Consider the following 21,137-nt stretch of genomic DNA (forward strand, 5'->3'; position numbering starts at 1 on the left):
CTCTTGGCAAAATATCTGCCAAGGGAGACAGCTGACGTGTGTGCGTGCGTGTGTCTGTGTGTGTGTGTGTGTGTGTGTGTGAGGGAAAGTTATATATGTCAAAGATGAGTGGCTATAACTTGTAACTAGACATACTTTAGTCTGTTCATCATAGATCCTCTGTGATGTGTTTGCAAGTGTGCGTACGCGTGCGTGTCTATGTCGCTGTTTGTTTTTTGATACTGTGCGGCAGCTAACAATACATCTTCTCTAATGTCTGGATGACTGGACGGCCCCCCCTTCTTGAAGGAGGGGGTGCAGCGTAAATCAAAGATGATCTGGCCTCCTGCCACCAATGTGTCAGCGCTTGCTATCCCATGAGGATCCAATAAATAGCATTCCATGTCAATCAAATCACACTGCATAGGCTGCTATACAGTATCCCTCCCCTTTCAAGAGAGACTCAAGACAATATCCTTCCCCCCTGCTATGGTTTCTTGTAGCCCCACCTCCTGCAAATCTCCTATGGATTTGATGCAATACAATGCCATCTCTCTTCCTTTGGCCCCTCAGATGGGCCTGTCATAGAGTTTCCCCCGGATCAAAAGCCCAGATGGCTACAGTCAATGGGAATGAGAGGGAAAACATCCAGAACAAAGACTGGAATGGAACCAGATGACATGGAATGTACTGAGTTCAAAATCTCACTGTGTTGTAAGAACATACTGCAGGGATAGATCTACATTCATGTATGGCTCAAATAAATGTCCAAGTCCCTTCAACTACCATGTCGCAGTGTGTGTGTGTGTGTGTGTGTGTGTGTGTGTGCTTGAAGGTTTCCTCCAGTGACCATGACAGAGGAGCAACTGTATAGAGTATGCGATGACAAAGTGGTATGTGTTCACACTGCTGTTCTCTCCCTGCCTCTGCAGTAGGACAAGCAGATTGATGCCACAGCAGACGAGCACGATCTTGCTGGCATGCCAGGTCGCTAGCTGCACTCCGTCCCCCGAGAGAGAGGAAGAGAGAGAGAGAGAGAGAAAGAGAGAGAGAGCAAAAGAAGAACAGACGCCCTCCTCCTCCTCCTCAACAGCCCACCCCCCACCCTACCCTTCCCTTGCCCTCATCTGCCTTGCTCGCTGCATCTCTCTCTCCCTGTCTCTCTCCTTCTGTGACCACGGGCTTTTCTTCTGTCTCAACTGAACAAGTTTCTAAAGTGCCACCACGCAGCTTCAGCGCTCGACTGTCTGCAGGCACAAGCATTGTTCAGACTGCCAGCCAAAATATGAGTTCTTGCATATCCAGATCGGAGTGCGATTGATTTTATCAAGTCTGAACAGCGGGGAAAGAAAAGAAAAGAAAAGAAAAGAAAAGAAAAGAAAAGAAAGGAAAAGAAATAGAGCACACACGCGTCCAATTACACGCTTAAGTAAAAAAAAAAATTACATTCTGCACACTGAATTAAAAATTTAAATTCTCATGTTGAGTCAGTGTGCAGAAACTGTTTTTTTTTTTAACTGAACATAGAATACACACATCCAAAAAAGAAATTAAAAAGTGGAGCGCGAGACCGTACCAGCAGTGTGAAATATTGCTTTATATACCAGTCTGCTAATCTCTTTCATTGCTGCAGTTGTCTGCCGTGATCAAGGAATTCTGCACTGCAAATTGATAAATAGATACCATAAAGGCAACGATGATGTGTGCGCATTCTCATTCTGCATCTATTTGTTTTGATTCTGCATTTGAAAGGCGAGCCGTTCCGTTACCATACGTGCACACTCACTGCATCGTCATCGCAGCCACCAATGCAAACAGCTTAATGATGCCTGAACACACATATCAGACTTGATCTCCTGCAAATAACAGTGTGGACAGTCAGTCCTAGAGATCAGATTTTACAAACAAATCAGAATTGCCTACAGACTGAACAAAGCCACAGAGCCACTTTCCTCCAGTGTCAGTACTCATGATCTTAGAGAATCGAGAACTGCACATCTCAGAGGCTGAAGTCAACATGATACACTGCAAACTGGTGAAACATGAGAGACTGCAGGGGTTCTCTGTAGCGAGCCTCGAGGTAAACACCGGAGACCTCGTCGCGGTACAAAACTGTATCTTTGGTTTCCTCACTGCGACACTCATTTCACTTCTTGGTGAGATCTCATTTTCAAAAGCAAAGAATCTGTACTTTGCAGTCACAGGATCTCTGAACATCAAAGGAATCAAACCCTGTGATACAACAAGCGCAAATGAACTAGCACACACACACACGCATTCACATACGCACATATACATGCACATGCTTGGGACAGCTTAGAACATCTGTGATCAGCACAAGTCAGATGGATCTGCTTGAATTAGCATGAAAATCCATCTAGCAGACAGCGATAAAGGCAAGTTTCTCTTTTCACCCAGGGAAAGAGGAGAGAGACATAGAAGGGGGGAGAGACAGACAGAAAGCCAGAGAGAGAAAAGGGCAACATAGATAGGGATGCGCAAGTAACTATTTTGATATTTTCTCTCTCAGTGGTGCATTGGCTCAGTTTTCTAATTTACTTATAAGGGCAAGTCAGTGCGCCCAAGAAGGTGACTATACTTGGAGATAAACAGTGAGTGAGACGAATATGAGGAAGATATGGAGAAGAGGAGATGGAGCTCAGAATAAAAGGAGAGAGGAGGAGAGATGAAAGAGGCAGACAGAGGGAACTCATTAACTTCTCTTTAATAAAGCCTGGCTCACATGGGGACCCTTTCATTCCTTCATCCTTCCATCCAGTCACATAGTCGCACGCACGCACGCACACACACACACACACACACACACGTAAATTGGTCTACTGACACATACATCATCTCTAAGCACAGTCTAGGTTTGATCAAGCTAAAACCACATCACGAAATGTGACTGAGAGCTTTAACTTGTCATTCAAAATAACTGTAGGACTTAATGGCAGTAATGGGTGGGGGGGCTATTAAAGTGAACTCGGTCTCTGACAAATGACAGAAACCTTTTGTAGTCTAAAGTTATTCTAATTGGTACAAACCATGCCTGACAATAACTTCTCCACTTACTGGAGCGCTGACAGTGACGACATTGAATATCAACATTCTGTATAGCCCAGTACAACTCAATATCGTAAAACAGCACACACACACAAAAAAAAAATGGAAATATTGAGGAGAAGGCAAATCAAACCCTCCTCATCCCCTAACCCCCTTTTCAATTTGCATGCCATCTTCAAAGACTAAAAAGGGAAAAGGCTTTGCTGCGATAAACAGTGAAACTGGCGCAAGGCCCATCTCCCGATTCCCTTTGTCGTTATCACTTGTGGGATACGTTCACACCAACTCGAAGGCAAAGGAATTGGGACTGGGACAGTTGGATCCTATAGGAGAGGAAGCAGGGATTGTGGCATTAAGCTTCTTCTGTATCTGAGCATCCATGCCTTCCCCAGGGGCCAGACAGCGAGGCTAATTTAAGAAGCGTGGGCCCCTGTCAGCTGTCATTAGCATGCACGTTCATGAACACACACGCAAACACACAAGTGGGCACTTTTATCCGAAAGCACACATACCACGCACATGCGCTCGCACACTCTCTATACAAAGCTAATTCCAGAAACGTGGACAACTGTCGGCAGTCATCATCTGTGAATACAAAGACATCCAACATGTTACACAACCTGGCACTCGGACGGGTGCAGAGAGAGAGAGGGACAGAGAGAGAATTATCGACTAAGGCTGACTAATAGAACAGCTGAATAAAAAAAACGGCAAATAAACAATGGGTCAGAAATCCATTTAACATGGACCCCACCGGTCCAAGTAGTGTGTAGTGCCGACCCTACACGACCCTGTTACCTTGTGATGACGAGTTAATCACATGAGGGTGGGTTTGCACCCCATGCGACTAATGACAGTGGTACTGGGGATGACAAGAGGGTTTTTGACGAAGGCTGTTGCCAACATGCAAATGGGCTGTTTGCTTTTCCACTGATGTACATTTGGTTGTCTACAAGGTCGGTCAAAAGAAACAAGTCTGATTGTAGCCAAACACAATAAACCCAATCTGCAATTCACATTAGCCTCAGTGTGGATACTCTCTCACTCTGTCTGTTCCCCATCCTATATAAATCAAGCATGCACACACACACAAACACACACACGCATATACACAAATCCCAGTGAGAGAGAGTGAGAGAGCAGGGACACTTCATTTTCTTTGCTGCTCATTCTCAGATGATCAAATCCAGGTGTTCTGTGATGAAGGGGCCTTTGAAAGCAGGGAGAACATGAAATTGCCAGTCTCCAGAGGCGACTGCAACCCATCCTACCGTAGACCCAGATTCCCCATCGGCCTCAATGGGCCGCCAGCCATTTTGTGTCACATCAGTCCTTCAGTAGAGAGATGAAAGGGACTTTTCCACTGTGATCAAATGACTCTAACGAACATGATGCAATGGCTGCCACCTATAAGGAATCCATATGTCAGCAGTCAAGCGGTAATATTATGACGATTTGTAAAAACTCATTTTGGTGATGAAATTATTCAAGCAGATTTCCATCCCGCTTGGCTGCGTGCACTGTCCCTCATTTGCTCATGTTACGACGTAGGGGTTTTAGCGCTGAAGTACATTAGCATTTTAGAATACATTAGCATGGCCCTGGGGACCTGCGGTAACATTGATTATGAGTAACCGCATGCATTTAGATGCAGCTCTGCCTCTGATCACACCCAACATGCAGTCACTACACCTTGCCCCCCACCACCCCATCACCACCACCCCCTCCCTGCCTACACACACACGCACACACACATAAAGCCACACACACCTTGTTTTACTGAAGCTGTCCCATCCCCTCATGCGAAGCAGGTGCCGTAACGTGAAATATATAGAATTTTAAGTTCGTCTACTTATTAAATGAACATCCTGTGTGGAGTGTGACCAGCAAACATCCAAAACACACTGTTCCATTGAAAAAAAAAAATGTTAAAAAGCCTTTATTATTACATGGCTAAGTCTGATTTAAAAACCTGGATGCTGATCAATGGGTTTCAGCCCCACAAGTCTCCATGAGGGTGCAGTCGTTTCTCATGCCCTCACACACAGACACACAGACACACATGCACACGTCTACAAAGACAGAGCTGTGAGGCAAAGGTGACAGGTCTCTGGTATCCAGCCATTCTCAGCAAATGTAGCGCTAATTGCCATCCCCCACTGTTAAGAGACCAGCATAGATCCAACATGGAGCCCATATGGACCCCAAGATGGAGTCACTGCCTGCCCACCACAGGCACATTGGTGGGGAGAAGAATGACAGCGTGACTAGGGAAGAGCAAAAAGGGTAAGATATGTGAGGAAAATTGATAAAGAAAATAACTAACTTGTCAATTTCTTTTTGTCTTCCGTTTCAGCCTGTGCACTTCTGCATTGATGCCTGGGCACAGGCACATGTAGAGGCTGGCGTTGCTGTATGACAGCTGATTAGGGAGGAAGAGATATGAGTGTGACACCTCTAATGATCTCTTCATCTGATTGACAGACTAGGCAAGTCTCCAATTCACACATCTACCACATCACAGAATGTGGTGCATATACAGTGAAGAGGCGCAGCATGTGCACATACACACACACACACACACATTCACACACAAGCACACCCCTACTGAATATTAGAGAAAGACCATTTGCTTCCATAAATCCCTCCTGTGACTTCCAGAATATTCTGCTATTATGTTGGCTCTGGCAGGACTATTTCCTCCCCCAGTTAGCCTGTCATCAGGAGCATTGTACTGTATTGTCTGGGAGAGGGCCTAAATGGGGCCCTTTCAGGGGTATTTTCAGGTACTTTCATGGAAGAATGGAGAGGATATTCATATCACATTTCAGTTTTTCTATCGCTGGGCAAATACAGGTTTGGACCCCCACACACACAGACAAACACACACCAGCACTTCCTTCACTGACCCAAACGAGGCAAGTCAAGCACATTCCTGCTCCCAGCGATTTCCTCCATCTTCTCCCAACAGACAGGATCCCATTACAAGTGCCTGGGTCTTATCTCTGTCGGAGGCAGCAGCCAACATAATAATACACATTGCAATGAGAATGTCATAAACATTGCTACAAGGCATCTACAATGTTGCGGGGGAAATGCATGATCCAAAATGTTTACAGAGTCACCAGCATGACGCATTGGCAGCCTTTCCATGACTATTTGGACAAAGTCTAGCTTGATTACCCTGCATTGCTAAACTACAGCCAAAAAGAAGAGTGCAGATTTCTTAACAGAATTGGAAGGTTGCAGCAGCCTCCTTTAATTGGCCTTTCACTGACCCATCTTGTGATTATTGGCAATTATCTGTCAATTAGCAACATGCTGATGTCACCATGATGTGAAAGTCAAAGCAATCAAGAGCTGTTAGAGCAATAACGGTCATCCATACTAATGACCTGATCCACTGTCCAACTCACAGCGGAGGACCCCGAGTCTGTCACCTTGTGTATGTGTGTATGTGTGTGTGTATGTGTGTCTCTGTGTGTAAGTGGGGGTTTGGCCTAGTAACTGATCTCCAGTGGAGACTGTCGTACTTTCACTACAGTAGGCCTGTCAAAATTGTTCCATGTCTCTTTACTTCCTGGGGACCCTATCTAGGGTAGAGCGGCTACATCACAATGACCTTGAGAGGAGCACACTTAACCCCAACATCTACTCCTCCTCCCTGGTGAGGCGCCCCACTTCCTCATGTGGTGTTGAATCTGAAAAGGCAGCTCATATAATATGACTGAATTTTGATAAATGCTCTATTAAAATTAGCCACACTTTGAGTGTTGGATGTGGACAACACACAGGGAGCAGTTTAGTGCAGTTTTGGTCAAACCTGGGTCACACAGCTTGCTCATATAATTATTTATGTTTACTTTACCTACCTAGGAAAACTATTTGAGTGGGAATCACCACTTGAGACGGTGAACTAAGTGGCAGAGAGGTTAGAAAATTACAGGAAAGTATCTTAACTACTTCTTTAAGGCTAATGTTTAACTAGTAATTCTTTCGTGATTGACAATCCTGACATTTTTTGAAGTGCAGCATATGCCACCCATCTGCCAATCCAATTACATTAAAGCAAATGCTAAGAATAATTTGCAAATTACTACAGTATATGACCCAGGTTGGTTTGAAGCAGTGCGCTTCCAGCTTGTTTTGCGGCTGTGTTTGATAGCTTTCACTGAGTTGTGTCACTGTTCTACATGGAGGAAACCCTTTGTTTGTCCTGTTAAATGTTCACAAATACACAAAGAGACACATACAGGATGACAAATCTTACTCCTATCCACCAAACACGACCAATCCATCACACACACACAGCCGCCTCTCAAATAAACGGGGAGGCTCATGACATCTGTCACCACCGCCCCCCGACCCCCTCCATACTGTGATCCATGGTATGATCACAATGCTCATACGTCCTGCATGATTCACAATCAATCATTAGTGCCACGGGGAGAGAGACTGAGCGATGGAGAGAGCTGCTTCTTGTTTACTTGTCTGCTTTTTTCTTTAAAAAAAAAAAGGGAACGTGACCATCCATCATGTTTTTTTTTCTTTCAGAGGGAGCAGTATGATGTTTATCAAAGGAAGAACATTTTCAAGGCATTACCTGAGCCAAAGCCAATGGAGAACATCTGCAGAAATGGAAGTCACTTTCCTCCACACTCTCCCTCTACACTTTCAACTGTCAATGACAGCAGAAAGGAGGTGTTCTCTTTCAGGCAATCATTGACAGGTGTCTGAAAACCCCCTCAGAGCAAGCTGAAGGATTTCTTTATACATGTTTGGATATGCCCACACTTACCCAGAAACACATACATGAATACACAAGCACACACACACACACACACACACACAGTGACCTTGTCAGAAGTCATCATCATATGACTGGAGTATTTCACATCTGTGCCTCTCAGTTCCTCTGGGGGTTAGGTGGGGTCACATATCGAGCTCTTTTCATAAGTGCTAAAATTGACAGGGCATTCTGGCACTGTTTGAGGAGGAGCAAGTTATTCAGCTGAGAGTAACTGGCAGGTCTAGCCAGCCATGAAAAGTAAAGCAAAACAGCATAAACACGGCTGGCACCAGGTGGCCTGTTAAGATTTTAATGGAGCCCCTTTTTAGGTTTAATAATGGCCTCTATTCACTAACACAGGGGTGACTCTTCAACCGTGTATTTGCGATCATCCCACACACAGCATTATTCCTACAGAACTCATATCAATCCATCATGACATATGTGCATGCGCGTGCACGTGAAAAACACACACAACTACAAACGCAGTCCCTGGCAAAGAAATGAACACAAAACAAACATGAGTGTGAGATGGCAAATCCGGGACGCCTACACACTCATCTACAAACATAAAAGGGTAAAAAAGAAAAACACCACACAAACACACACAGAACCTGTCTCTTCATTACCCAAACCTGTTTACTGTATTCTAAGGTAGAGAAGACTAAAGTCTTGGCATAGAGAACAAAAGGCTGTCATACTACACCATGTCTCCCTGCATGACTCAGCTTGGCCTGCTGCTTTTCTCAGGCTGGCCATTTTGTGATTCAGCAACACAGGTTGGGACAGGATGTATCCACTTAGAGCAGTTGGGGAGCAGTTGGGAAGCGGTACACTTGATTCAACCTTAAATATGTTAATACTGCAGTGATGCCCTTTCACCGCAGATATGGGAAGGAGTTGGCCAAATATAGCTTCTGGCACAAAAGTAATGACACATAGATAGAGGGAAGGCATCCAAGACCTCCCTGATAGAGATCAGCCTTGTTTAAGTTGTGTCTAAAGAATAATCCCAAGAGCTAGAGCAATTTCATAAAATTATGGGGTTTTCTGTAAGTGCAAAGATTTGATGCAAAATTAAGCATGCAGTTACAATTACTGTATACATATTTAGGTATATCTAAAATATTACATCTTGTATTAACTGTACATTGTGTGGGATCATAAATGCAACTTTGAAAAAAGCCTTGCCCCGCTGTGGTAATATTGAAATGTGATGCACATGTACCAAAAGAGGCCCAGCATGAACTTTAATCTCTCACCCAGACCATCATATTTAATTAACACAACTTTCATAAATGCACAGCAACACTGGAGAGAAATCCAGCAAAACAAATAAACAATGGCTGAATTGAACAGAAACGGCCCATTAGGCATTAACTAAATGAGATAGTAAAGCCACACCTTACATTAAGATATGCCAAATCACATTATGTTGATCATGCATATTGCACTGACTGAGCGCACAAATGTGGGCACTCACTAGCTGAAGAGAGGGAAAACAGTTCAGGCTTTCACTGCCTAAGCTTACGGATACTTAAAACACCTTTTCCCCAAGGTGATGGTGCGTGTAGGTCCATTAATATATGTGCTGGCATACAGAGAATTTAATACACAAGAACATGACAGATTGTATTACGCACAGGTGATCACACAGCACTTGTATGTCAAGAACATGGATTTGTCTTTTGATCTAAAAAGGACTTTTCTTTCAAAGTCATGCGAGTGGACACCACCAGGAGACCATGGGACCATGGGACCAGGAGAAAACCACTTGGTGAGTGATGTACAATTATGCACAATTATGCTAAGGATGGGCTTTGTAGAAACATTTGTCATCCTCTTGTCATCTCATCAGCTGAGTACAGTAATGGAAAATTCACACATCTGAAAGAGCACTAAGGCTGACCCGAATGCTTTGGATTGTTTCCATGGTTATCCACGGCAAAAGCAGCCATCAAATGCTGTATTTATTTAGTTATTTTGTTTTGTTTTTAGGAGACAGGTAGCTGGTAATACGTTAAGGGAAAAACAAACTGTGCAATGGAGCTGGCAGGGCAGCAAAAAACACTACAGGACAGTGGGTTGCTATGATGATGTTATATTGTTTGCAGAAAACAATAAATTACATTCTATTTGATAATTCTGGTAATTGAAAAAGCTCTAAATTGACTATGTTAACATAGACTATTGCTGCAAATTCACGTGTTTATACCTCCACAAGACTTGAGACTCTGGTCATATGATTCAAGGTGTTGCACCTGGATTATCACTTTTTCATTGTCCATATCCACCGTATTTTCTGTTTTGTTTCAAACAAGATAAAATTGTTGCTGCCGAAGCTTCAAAGCCCAAAAAATTGGTATTCGGGACTGCCCTAAAGAGCATGGCTGTTTGCTTACGCCTACATTCTGCTTTACATTCTTTAAAAAAATGTCTGAATGCGAGTGTAAATGTGTGTGTGTACTGCGTGTTCAGTTCATTTCCAGCAGTTTATTTCCCCGGCGTTCAACAAGGAGCTGATTCCACCCAGACTTGAGTGTCAATCTGATGAGTGGGTGTCTAACAATGTGTGAAGCTCACATCAAAGGCATGTCGCTTTAACAGTGCCCAGCTTGGAAAGAAAGCAGGGAGGGAAAACACTTTATAGGAATACGACATGAAGAGGGACAGAGGGAGGGTGGCAATTGAGGAGCAGCATGAATTTTGTACTGTTCACTGGCCCCATTAAAGAACAGGTTTAAGTTGTGTGATTGTGCGTGTCTGAGAGGAGACTGCAATGTCAACTAGTTGAATCCAGAACAATAAAGACCTGATTCCTGGATGTAATAGCAACATTCTTTACCCCTTCAAACACAAATATGCCTATGAATGCAACACACTGCCCTGTCGGTCAGCACCAAACTGTCCTCTGTGTATCATACCCTACTGGAGAGAATTTTATCAAAACACAAAACACATCCCCTGCTGGCATCTGAGGAGACTGACTTTCTAACAAGACACACACATACACAAACACACTCACAAAAGGCTAAATGCGCTTGAGGGTTAGCAGCCTCTACCTCCAGCCTCCTCATTAGCACAAATGAGGACGTAGGCAGATACAGGCCTTTTTTTCTCTTCCGCTCGGCTTCTTTGTCCCTCTCCGCCACTGTACTATTGCACAAATGACTCCTAATCCTCATCCTCCAGCTCGCCTCAGAACAAAAAGAATAGGACATATCACATTAGAGGGACGAATGCCAGAGCAGAACAACACATCTCTGAAATATGAATCTTTATGGGAATTTTTCTCTTCCCTGAAAGTGCATGTGTTCTATCAGTAGCAGGACCAAAATGTAAGATGACGAGGGGCAAGATTTATGACTTGAGGATGCTGGGCAGGGATGTGACCGAGGTCAACGTGATATTAAAATAATGCCTGTGGCTCAATGATGCTGTAATAAATATTCATGAAGGAGGGTGGGCAGAAAGTCAACATGAGCTGTGATTAGTTTAGCAAATCAGTGTTCAATCCAAAACATTTTTTTTTTTAATGTATCAAGCACTTCAGGAAATGTATTAATATTCATTAATATGGAACTTCATATGTGCAACCATGAATTTTCAACTTACACACAGTGCAACAAATACTCCCTGGGCTCTTGAATCTCCCTTGCTTTAATCCTTGTGACTTCTGCAAAGAACTCCCTGAAAAAAAATCTCCATTTTAACAAGTGATTCAGTCTCATATTCAGCATTAAAATCTTGTTTTTCTTAAAACAAGTGAAAAAACTGTCAGTGTTATGGCACATTCTCACTTGTTTCCGATGCTAATCAACTTGTTTCCAGAATCTTCTGTGAAGTGTCATTGTCTTGATCTGCCTTATTCTGCCTTGTTTCTACATAATTAATTTTTTTCTCAATAACAAAATCCTGGAACAAGTGAAACTGCAATGGAAACAAGTGGGACTATCTCAACCTCTGGCAGATTTTTTTTTTCACTTGTTTAAAGATTTCAACACTGACTGTGAGACTAAACGACCTGTTCAGATGAGGATTTTTTGCGCTACAGGACAAGAAGCCAAATAGATGACCGTTGACCTTTAATCTTTTTGGGAAGCCCCTCCTTCATCCCGTCCATCTTCCTGTTACACTCAAGTCAGCCAGGCGACTGCTGGACATCAAAATGCTGCTCACTCATTTCCCATTACCCTCTGTACTTCAAATCAATAGTTAATTACCTCCGAAAATGCTCTCTTCCCATCCAGCTAGTGAACTGGACAGCACAGGGCATGGAGAAATTTGCCTGGCAGAGGGTTTCAGCATCGTGCAAGGTCAAAACTGTCCTCCCACCGCTGCTACTTACCGGCCCATCAACGTCCCTCTCAGAAGCTGGCATTCCATCTCACACGACGCAGACACATAATTTCTCTCCGCCACAGTAGACTCACACAATCCTCATTTCTCATTCTAACACAGACTCACACAGACATACACATTCATGCACCATTTCTCTCCATCCTCCCCTCCCTTGCCAAGCGCCCAATGTTTAATAAGAGATTACATTTATGGTGAGGAGAAGGGCAGGCGACTGGTGAAATATGTGCACATGTCCTGAACCTGGGAGAGGCAGTGGCTCTTAGTCATTAATAATGGGACAGGCCTCAGGCCCGAGCCCTTAGCTTTCCGTCTCTACTCATTTCCTTTCCACACATCAAAGCTGTGTGTGTGCGTGTGTGTGTCTGTATGTGTGCACACGTGCATGCGCCTCAGTCCCTATGAGAAACAGCCTGTGGAGGAGCCGGCTTTTATTTAATCAGAAGTGGAGCAGCTTCCACCACCGTCCGTAATTTCAGCCCTATTAACGCTCTGCCTTTAATTCCTTTGAGTTCTGAAGACACAGCATCCTCTGGGCTGCTGATGCACTTAAAATGCAAAAACTTTTTTTCCTGTACAGTGGTAACTTCATGTACTGTAAGTTAAAGCTTGGTGGGCGAGGGATTTGCTAAATAAACACACTTTGAAATGTGAGGACTTTCAAGTGTGTACTTAAGATTGCACACAGTCAGCTACTGACATTCTTATCAGCTGAATTGTAGACATTAAAAAGTTTCCCATGCCTTGAAAGTCATAATCTCAAAAAACATAGCGCCACTCTACCTGCATCCCTCCCCCTCCCAGGGCAGCCTCTGCCCCGGCAGCCTTCCTGTGCAGAGCCTCTGGCCTGAGCCTCGGGGTTTTAAAGTCTAATTAAATCATTCTGGGCCCAACTCAAAACACATCTCATTATAACAATCATAAATTAAGTCCTTTGTTCGTACAAGTCCTCAAATTCAACAGTCTCTTTCCTCCTGTTCCTGTCACAGACAATGCTTCACCACAAAGCCAGTATATAAACCCTATAATGCTGTACAACTGCATCTGTTTTAACTAAAAAAAAGTGTGGGGCATGAGGTAGGTAGGGGAGGACGGAAAAACAGGGAGAGTAGGAGGAGAGAAACAACCAATTATTCTAGCGCTGGAAGGTTCAGAGAGAGAGATGGGGGGAGTGCGAGCAAGGAGGTGGAGGGGAGAAGGGGGTTAACTTGCAACTGCACCCAGTTTTAATTAAAATTTCCTGAAAAAAGACGGATCCAGAAGGCAAGGAGAAACTACCAGGAAGTCAATTCAACAACAGGCCATTGTGGAGCTGGACAGGCTGGGGCTGCAGTGGGGAGGGTTGGGGTGGACAGAGGTACTAAGGGGGACATGGGTGGAGGGGGAGCAGCGGGCATGGTTCTGTAAGGATAGAGGCCCCCGGAGCCAGGCACCGTGAACGGTGGGAAACAAGACTCGATAATCAATGCTCTCTCTCTCTCTCTCCTCACCTCTCCAACTTGCTGCAACTAATATCGAAGAGGCTCCCCTTTCCTGCTGACTGAACAACTGTCACCCAATCTCTAGGACAGGTGATAATGGAGGAAAAAAGGCTGAGAGACAGAAAAAAAGAGAAAAGCACATTTTTCACACCACCACCCCTGAGTGGGAAAGCTGGGTCACTGCACCCAATCAATTAATAACATACCCATTTTCCACTAGGTGTGTCTTTGAGGGTTATTCCTGTGTTTGTGCCTGCATGCACATCATGTTTAGGTGTGTGTGTGTGTGTGTGTGTGTGTGTGTGTGTGTGTGTGTGTTGCTTTATTTGTAGTGATTTTGTGTTTCAGAGAGTTGGCTTTGCCGGGAAACAGATGAGTCACACAGTTTGAGGCTGAACTGTGTCACCAGCATCGCTGCTTTCTCTATGGTGTCGTAATGTGTTCTTACGTTGCTGATGCAGTGAGTCTGCTTATCCCTAAGATCGGACAGATAAGGCCTTAGCCCTCGTCCCCTAGTCATCCACCTGCTCTGATAAGGGCCAAGCATGAAGCGAGACGGGCAGAACCTAACACTGCTGATAGCATCTCTGCAGCAAACCCCTGGACAGAGGAGCGCGTGGAAGACACGGCAAGACATGTTCAAGAACCTGAAAAACTGACACAGTGAAAGAGAAAGAGAGAGGAGTCCTCTTCTATTTGTGATAAAACAAGACACACACACGCACATACATATGCAAACACGCACATGCAAGCGTCATGCAAACCACTCTCTGTCCATATCCCTCTTGCTATCTCTCATTCTTACACAGAGACACACACAGAAATGTGCACATGCATACCAGCCCCCCAACCTGTATCCACCATCTGGCCATCCTGAGGCTCAGATGTCTCTAGGGTAAGGTGAGCTGTGAGGGTGTGTGTGTGTGTGTGTGTGTGTGTTTGTGTGTGTGTGTGTGTGTGTGTGTTTGTGTGTGTGTGTGTGTGTGATGGAGGGGTGAGGGGGTTGTGTGTGCGTGTGTAAGCAAGCGAGGGGGAGAGAGAGAGAGACAGAGAGAGAGAGAGAGAGAGAGAGAGAGAGAGAGAGAGAGAGAGAGAGAGAGAGAGACTCAGCAATAGAATGCTAGCTCTATCACAGGCAGCTCTGTTCTAGGACACTCATTTCAGTTGTCAGCTTATTGTAACCCCAGTAACTCCATGACAGGGTTAATGTACAGTACCATGACAAACTTCACGAGCCACATTTTCATCAACCCTATTTTATGCACATATCAAAAAAAACAACAACAAAAAAACACCCAAAACGCCCTGCTTGAAAAGTATATATATATATATATATATATATATATATATGTGTGTGTGTGTGTGTGTGTGTGTGTGTCTGTGTGTGTGTGTGTGTGTGTGTCTGTGTGTGTACACATACACACACACACAGACACACACACTCATGCATCAGATCAATATCACTGGCTACAATGCTGGCTGTCTTCTTCAATCTCCAATTGGGAAAAGAGCCCCATCTACTGTAATGTAATATGTGAAAAAAAAATAAGTTCTGAAAAAAAACGAACAGACCACAGATTTGTTTGACATTGCCCCCATGAAAACACTTATTGCCTAAAATGCTTCCAGAGAACAGGCTACACAGCATGTTTACAACACGGCATGATCTGTGGGCAAGGGTGTGCGCTGGGGGTCGTCACAGCTGACTAGGCCAAGTAAGCACACCTTAACGCCTAGTGGTCTTTCCACTGTGGGCAAAATAAAGCCTCCATTACGGGATGATGCCATGTCTACTGCCCCTGCCAGCCATAATGGCTTTAGCACTCAGCTGACGACACAGGCACCCAAATGTACAATACATACGCTGCGGTACAGAACGAGTGGAAAATTGAATTCTACTTCAGGTGGTCTCAGGTCAGTAGTAGTGCCCGTGGCCAAAATACACTTCTACACACAGGTGGGCGCTGACACACTCACACTCGCACACACATACACACACTTACCTCACATCTCCTTAGTCCTGCTGCTTCATACAGAGTGGGCCTATTTTGTGCTTATTTTTTCATTCTTTCCGTTTCTATCCATTTGAAATGAGAGCGCAAGGGAGAGGAGCGATCTTGCGTTCACATCCATTAGAAACTCAACAGGACTCCTTTCACAGCCTGTCTCTCCTGCACAGCCGGTCACACCACGCTCCCCTCTCACACACGCACGCACGCACACACTCACACACCATGTCGCTGAGAGTTTTTAACACATTCAGTCCTATACAATTTATGTCACAAAAAGTGAGTTTTTCTCCAATACTATGCTGCACTGATTAGAAACCGAACTCCAATGCAGCTCTAACATAATATCAAATTGTAATGCGATACCTAACGGATGCCTATGGGGAAACTTGCCCACCCTCCACACTGAGGTCAAAATGGACAGTCAGCAACAAAACATCCAGCAGGGAGCTAGTTGTTAATTAGTGTCTTGTTCAAGAATGCTTCAGCAGCAGGGCAGTGTTTTGCCAAAACAGGGGCTTGACCCCACCCTTCAGCCCTGTGTCCTGTGGCCTGAGGGACAGCATCCGCATCCCAGTTACTACTCCTTTTTCCACCAAATGAGCCAGTTCCTCTTTTTGAGGTGGGGAGATTGAGTTCCTGGGTGCTAAAAACAGCCCCTGCAACTGAGTTTTAGTGCTGAACATCCCTGGTGACCAAAAACAGTGTTTGCTTGTTCATTGTGAGAAAAAACATAGTGTTCATCTCCATTTGCAGCCGCATGCCATGTCACCGTTGATCAAGCTCTAGCATTTGTAGCATCCTTGATCACATTTTCGACTTCAGTGCATCTCTTCTCCAAAACTAAACACAACACTACAGTGGCACGACAGTTTATGTAACGACAGTTTTGACACCTTCCAAATGTACTGTTTTGATGTTGTCCGTCACACACAGACTGAATGGACACGGCCTCCTGATCTGCATTAAGTTGTTCTCAGGATGCGATCGAGCTTCAAATCCGCCCAAACCCTCTTCCAAGAGCAAACTTCAGGCCCCATTACTTTTTGGTGGAGAAGTTGCATAAGCCACCCTGCTGCCCCTGATTGACCCATTGAACATAAGTAGCTTTAAAGTTAGGGGAACTTTTTTTTCCATATTAAAGAACAATGACACATCTATATTCTGTATCTCCTAGTTACTTACTTACTGGTACTTTGCACTGATATCGAGTAAAATATTCCAACACGGCATGTCATTAATTTATGGCTGCATCAATACATCCAATTGAAAACATCTGTATGTTTCATCCATCATTTTAGACACATTTCCCTGTTATTCAGCAAGACGTTTGGAAACCTTGTGACCTCTACTCAAATTTAAAATCAGTTGGCCATGCAGCATGCATTTGTAATGACAACTTTACTGACTGGACAGGCAGGGCTGCAGAGGTTAATATACTTTACATATCATCTGTGTGTGCTAAGCTTCTCACCTCAGCAGCCATTTACTGTTGCCTGTATTATTATTGTCGTTTATGCAGGAAACGACAATAATCACTGTTCCATTCTCTGTGCCCCTGAGGAAGAGGCATTACCAGTGTCCAGGTGCTCAACACACTATCCTTAGGAACTGGTTACAGCACATTATCAATGCTCTCTAATGATAGACTCAAACTGAATGCTGTTATGCAGTGGCAGAGTGTGGCTCTGGCATCTATGTCTGATAACAGACACAGCCCAGTGTTCCTGCCGTTCCACAGTGTTGTTCAATAGTAGCTTGCTCATTTGTAAAACCCGCATATCTTTTCTAAAACTCACTGACCTCCCTCCTTCCATGTCTGTCTTTCAACTGCTGTTTCATCTTCTCCCTCCCTCCATTCCTCCTCCCTCCACCTCCCTGTTCCAGGCCGTTAAATGAGCGAGCTTATCTAAGCCTAATTGGTTTAAGGGCAAACAGAAATAAGCAATGGTTCTATAAGTAGGGGAGAATTACTGCTGCTGTTGGCACGAAGCGTCCTCATACTGTTATGAGAGAAAGAGTAGGAAAGATAGAGAGAGAGAGAGAGAGTAGGGGAAATATGAGGAAAGGTGGAAAAGAGAAAGACAACGGGAGAATGGGGAGATTAGAAAACTGGGTTACGAGTATGGAAGACAGAGTGGGACGGAGAAATGGGGGAACAAATGGAGGTGGAAAGGTATTGGAAGGAGAGAGGAGGTGAAGACGGAGTGGAAAAATGGGGTGAGCAAAGGGAAGAGATGCGGGTGAGAAAGAGCACACATGCATGTTTTTCTACGGGCGTGGAAATCTTTATGCTTGCTTTCTTCTCTTTTAGCCCTTTGCTTTAGTTCTCACTGCTGCCCTGCCCTGCTTCTCTGTGTGGGAATGCATTTCTGTTTATAGATGGTGTGTGTATCTTTGTATCTGTGTTTCTTTATGTGTGAGCGTTTGTGGTTGTGTTATGCAGCTGTCTACAACCAACGGATCTCAAAGTCCCGTCCATTATGCGACTGTTTAGACCCTCCACAGAATGACTTCAGCCTGACACTCGCAAAAACACACACTGTGACATATACAAGCATCTGAGTGGAAAGCAATACTATTCTCTATTTGTTACTGTCTCTCTACTAAGCTATACTTTCTTTTCTTCCTAACACTCTCCCTCACTCAGTTCAGTAGAGTTGTGGAGGGTGTTATTTGTGTGTGTGTTTGTGTGTGTGTGTGTGTGTGTGTATGCGTGCATGTAGAGGAGTCTAAAGTGTCATTCATTTCAGCACAAATATGTGTCCATATGGTCATTCCTGCCCTTTGCTCTTTGTCACACACACACACACACACACACACACACACACACACAAGCTGAACACACATAGATTGCTGACACTTTGTTTGTGATTACTGGGCTGATGTGGTGATTAGTGGCCATATAATCAGATTAAGGGTGACAGGAGAGGCAAGAATAATGTGGTCATTGGCTACATCGTCCCTCCCGCTCTCTCTCTCTCTCTCTCTCTCTCTCTCTCTCTCTCTCTCTCTCTCTCTCTCTCTCTCTCTCTCTCTCCCTCCCTCGCACACACACACACACACACGCACACACTCACATGCACCACACATAAAGAAACAGAAAGAGCAACAGATTGGAGATCAGATCAGTGAAGATTTTAACTTGCCCGTGGGACAGTCTCCTTTCAATTAGTGACCTAAACAAGGAAATCACTTTCATCCTTGTTACCCGGGTAACTTGGGGACCATCTCATACCCATCTGTTTCTCCCTGATCCCATCTTTTAAAAGAGAAATCCCACGACTCTTTCCTTAAGGGAAAATCTCACTCTTTCCCCAAATCCTCTACTTATCTCATAGCCTCTCTGAATTGACATTTCGACTGTTATTTCACACTGGGTAAACATTTGGAACTCAAAATATCCATCCTCCCAGAGGTAGTAATTTTGGCCTGGGCTCCATATCCACTGCTGTGTTGAAATCTGATGAACACAAACAAGAAAGCCACTGCCGAATTACAGAGCACAGAGGGAGCTGGGAACACTCCAGGAGGAGAGTTGTAATCATTAAAAACAAAAAGCTAGAGCTGAGAAGACTCGTTTCACTCTGTTTCTAATTTGATTATTTATGCTTAAGAGTGGATGCAGGCAGCCACAAGACAGCCGGCGTGTCGATGTATCCGTGTGCGTGTTTTGTTGGACAGATTGAGCAATAATAAAAGGAGAGGCAATGCTCCATATTCAAGAGGCTGTCGGGATATCCATTCAGCAGCCAATGTCTGAGGCTACAGCCAAGTGCTCAGTCCCTAGGGTCACAAGGCGGAAATGAAAAACATGTTTAACCGAGGAGATATTAGCTACTGGTGGCACAACCACTTGTCTGGATGTATGTGTGTTTGAAAAGAGAGGAAATAGAATAAGATACAGATAGAGAAAGGGAGAAAGAGAGCGAGAAAGAGATGGTGAGAAAGAGAGAGCACATGAGGGAGAGGGAAAAGGACACACACAAAGTGAGTCTGAAACAAAGGACAAGGTTTTCTACATGAAGGCTTAACTTACGGAACAACATATTCAGAAATGTACAACATATGATTCAACAATTACTGGCTGAAATGGAAACCTCCCTTTCCTGCAACCCTGAATCTCAACATTATTGTCTCTCCAATTTCAAAATGCCACAGTATGTTGCTTAGGGGCTTGAGATGATGGTGTTATAAACAATTTAATGTAAAGGCGTGACCAGAATAACATGTGGAGTCTCAGAGGCCCTTAAACAGCATGAATGTTATTTCCTCAATGACAGGCACCTTTCCAACTGAGAAACCTTCATTTCTCCTGCACAACGAGAATCTAACCCAACACAATTTATTCAAGAGACGCACCCTACACAGCGCTCCACTCATATTCACACAGCGTTAAAAAAGACTCAAGAGCGAAAATCCAGTTTAGACATGGGCCAGTTATGGACTATGCATATTACTAAAAGACATAATTCTGAGAAAGTGCGATATACACTCCTCACATTTGGACCAACTAAGCCAAATGACAACCAGCGGAGCGCCGCAATAATGGGATAAGCCACGGAAATGTGCTGCGATCCACGTGTATTGCATCCCTGTATCCCTGTACCAGAGGAGCAGCGCTGGCACTGATAAAAAACGTAGCATCCTCAAGGTAAGGAGCGCGTCTGGAGCGGCGGGGGGCATTTCCACACACAACTCAGCGGCAATTATAATCCAAATATCTCATTTACCTTCCATCGCAGAAGCTGTGATGACCAGCGCGCATAAAAGCGCAAACAAATCCACTGTCATGGCAGAAGAGTAGTCTCCACAGCCTGTCCCCAAATGACCAAAACACGCACGGTGCGCGTCAAAAGAATCCCTCAGTTGTCAGAGAGCGGTACTCCAGCAGATAGCCCGTGTTGTGAGTCACATTTCAAGCCGTAGTAAACAATGTGTGACAATCAGCGCAGGGGAAGAGCGGAGTGTAGGGGCTGAGGGGTGCGAGGAGGAGGAGGAGGTGGCGGAGGGAGACGAGGGGGACACCCGACATTGCCTGCTCGCAGCCCCGTTGGAGCGCCGGGGCCAATCACCGGCAGAGAGCTGAAACTCACCAGCCAATCGCCAGGACTCCGCTCCGCCCACCTCGCATTGTCAAAACACAAAACTTTTCCTTGACCTAATTGAAGCGGCGTCCGCTGCATCGAAGGGAAATAGCGCCGCCAGTTGGCTGACTGCAGCTATTGCACCCCCGACGGAGAGAGCGCCAGGCATATACCTCTTGGGAGATGAATTAAATGGCTGTGCCTTGTTCAGTGGTCTGTTGTGTGTCAAAACATAAAATAAAAGATGAAAACACACGGGCTCAGTTGTGTCCGCAGTCATGTTTTATTATTTTTTGTATGGCTATGTTGAAATTTCATCATTCTTTGATTTAGGATCCAAGGAAATTAGGTGTGTTAATTAAGTAAT

At 44.5% G+C, this 21,137-nt stretch overlaps 1 protein-coding gene across 2 annotated transcripts in view; it reads right to left on the reverse strand.

Moving 5' to 3' along the window:
* The window catches only part of ephb1 (EPH receptor B1), a 168,537-nt gene extending 147,899 nt beyond the window's left edge, over positions 1 to 20,638 (reverse strand). For both annotated transcript variants that reach the window (XM_030074415.1, XM_030074414.1), the window contains exon 1: positions 20,417 to 20,638. In XM_030074415.1, coding sequence (XP_029930275.1) covers positions 20,417 to 20,477 — 61 coding nt within the window. In that variant the 5' untranslated portion in view covers positions 20,478 to 20,638. The remainder of the gene's footprint in view (positions 1 to 20,416) is intronic.
* Positions 20,639 to 21,137: the final 499 nt, after the last annotated feature.

Source organism: Myripristis murdjan, chromosome 17 (assembly GCF_902150065.1).
Source record: "Myripristis murdjan chromosome 17, fMyrMur1.1, whole genome shotgun sequence".
Lineage (NCBI taxonomy): Eukaryota > Metazoa > Chordata > Actinopteri > Holocentriformes > Holocentridae > Myripristis > Myripristis murdjan.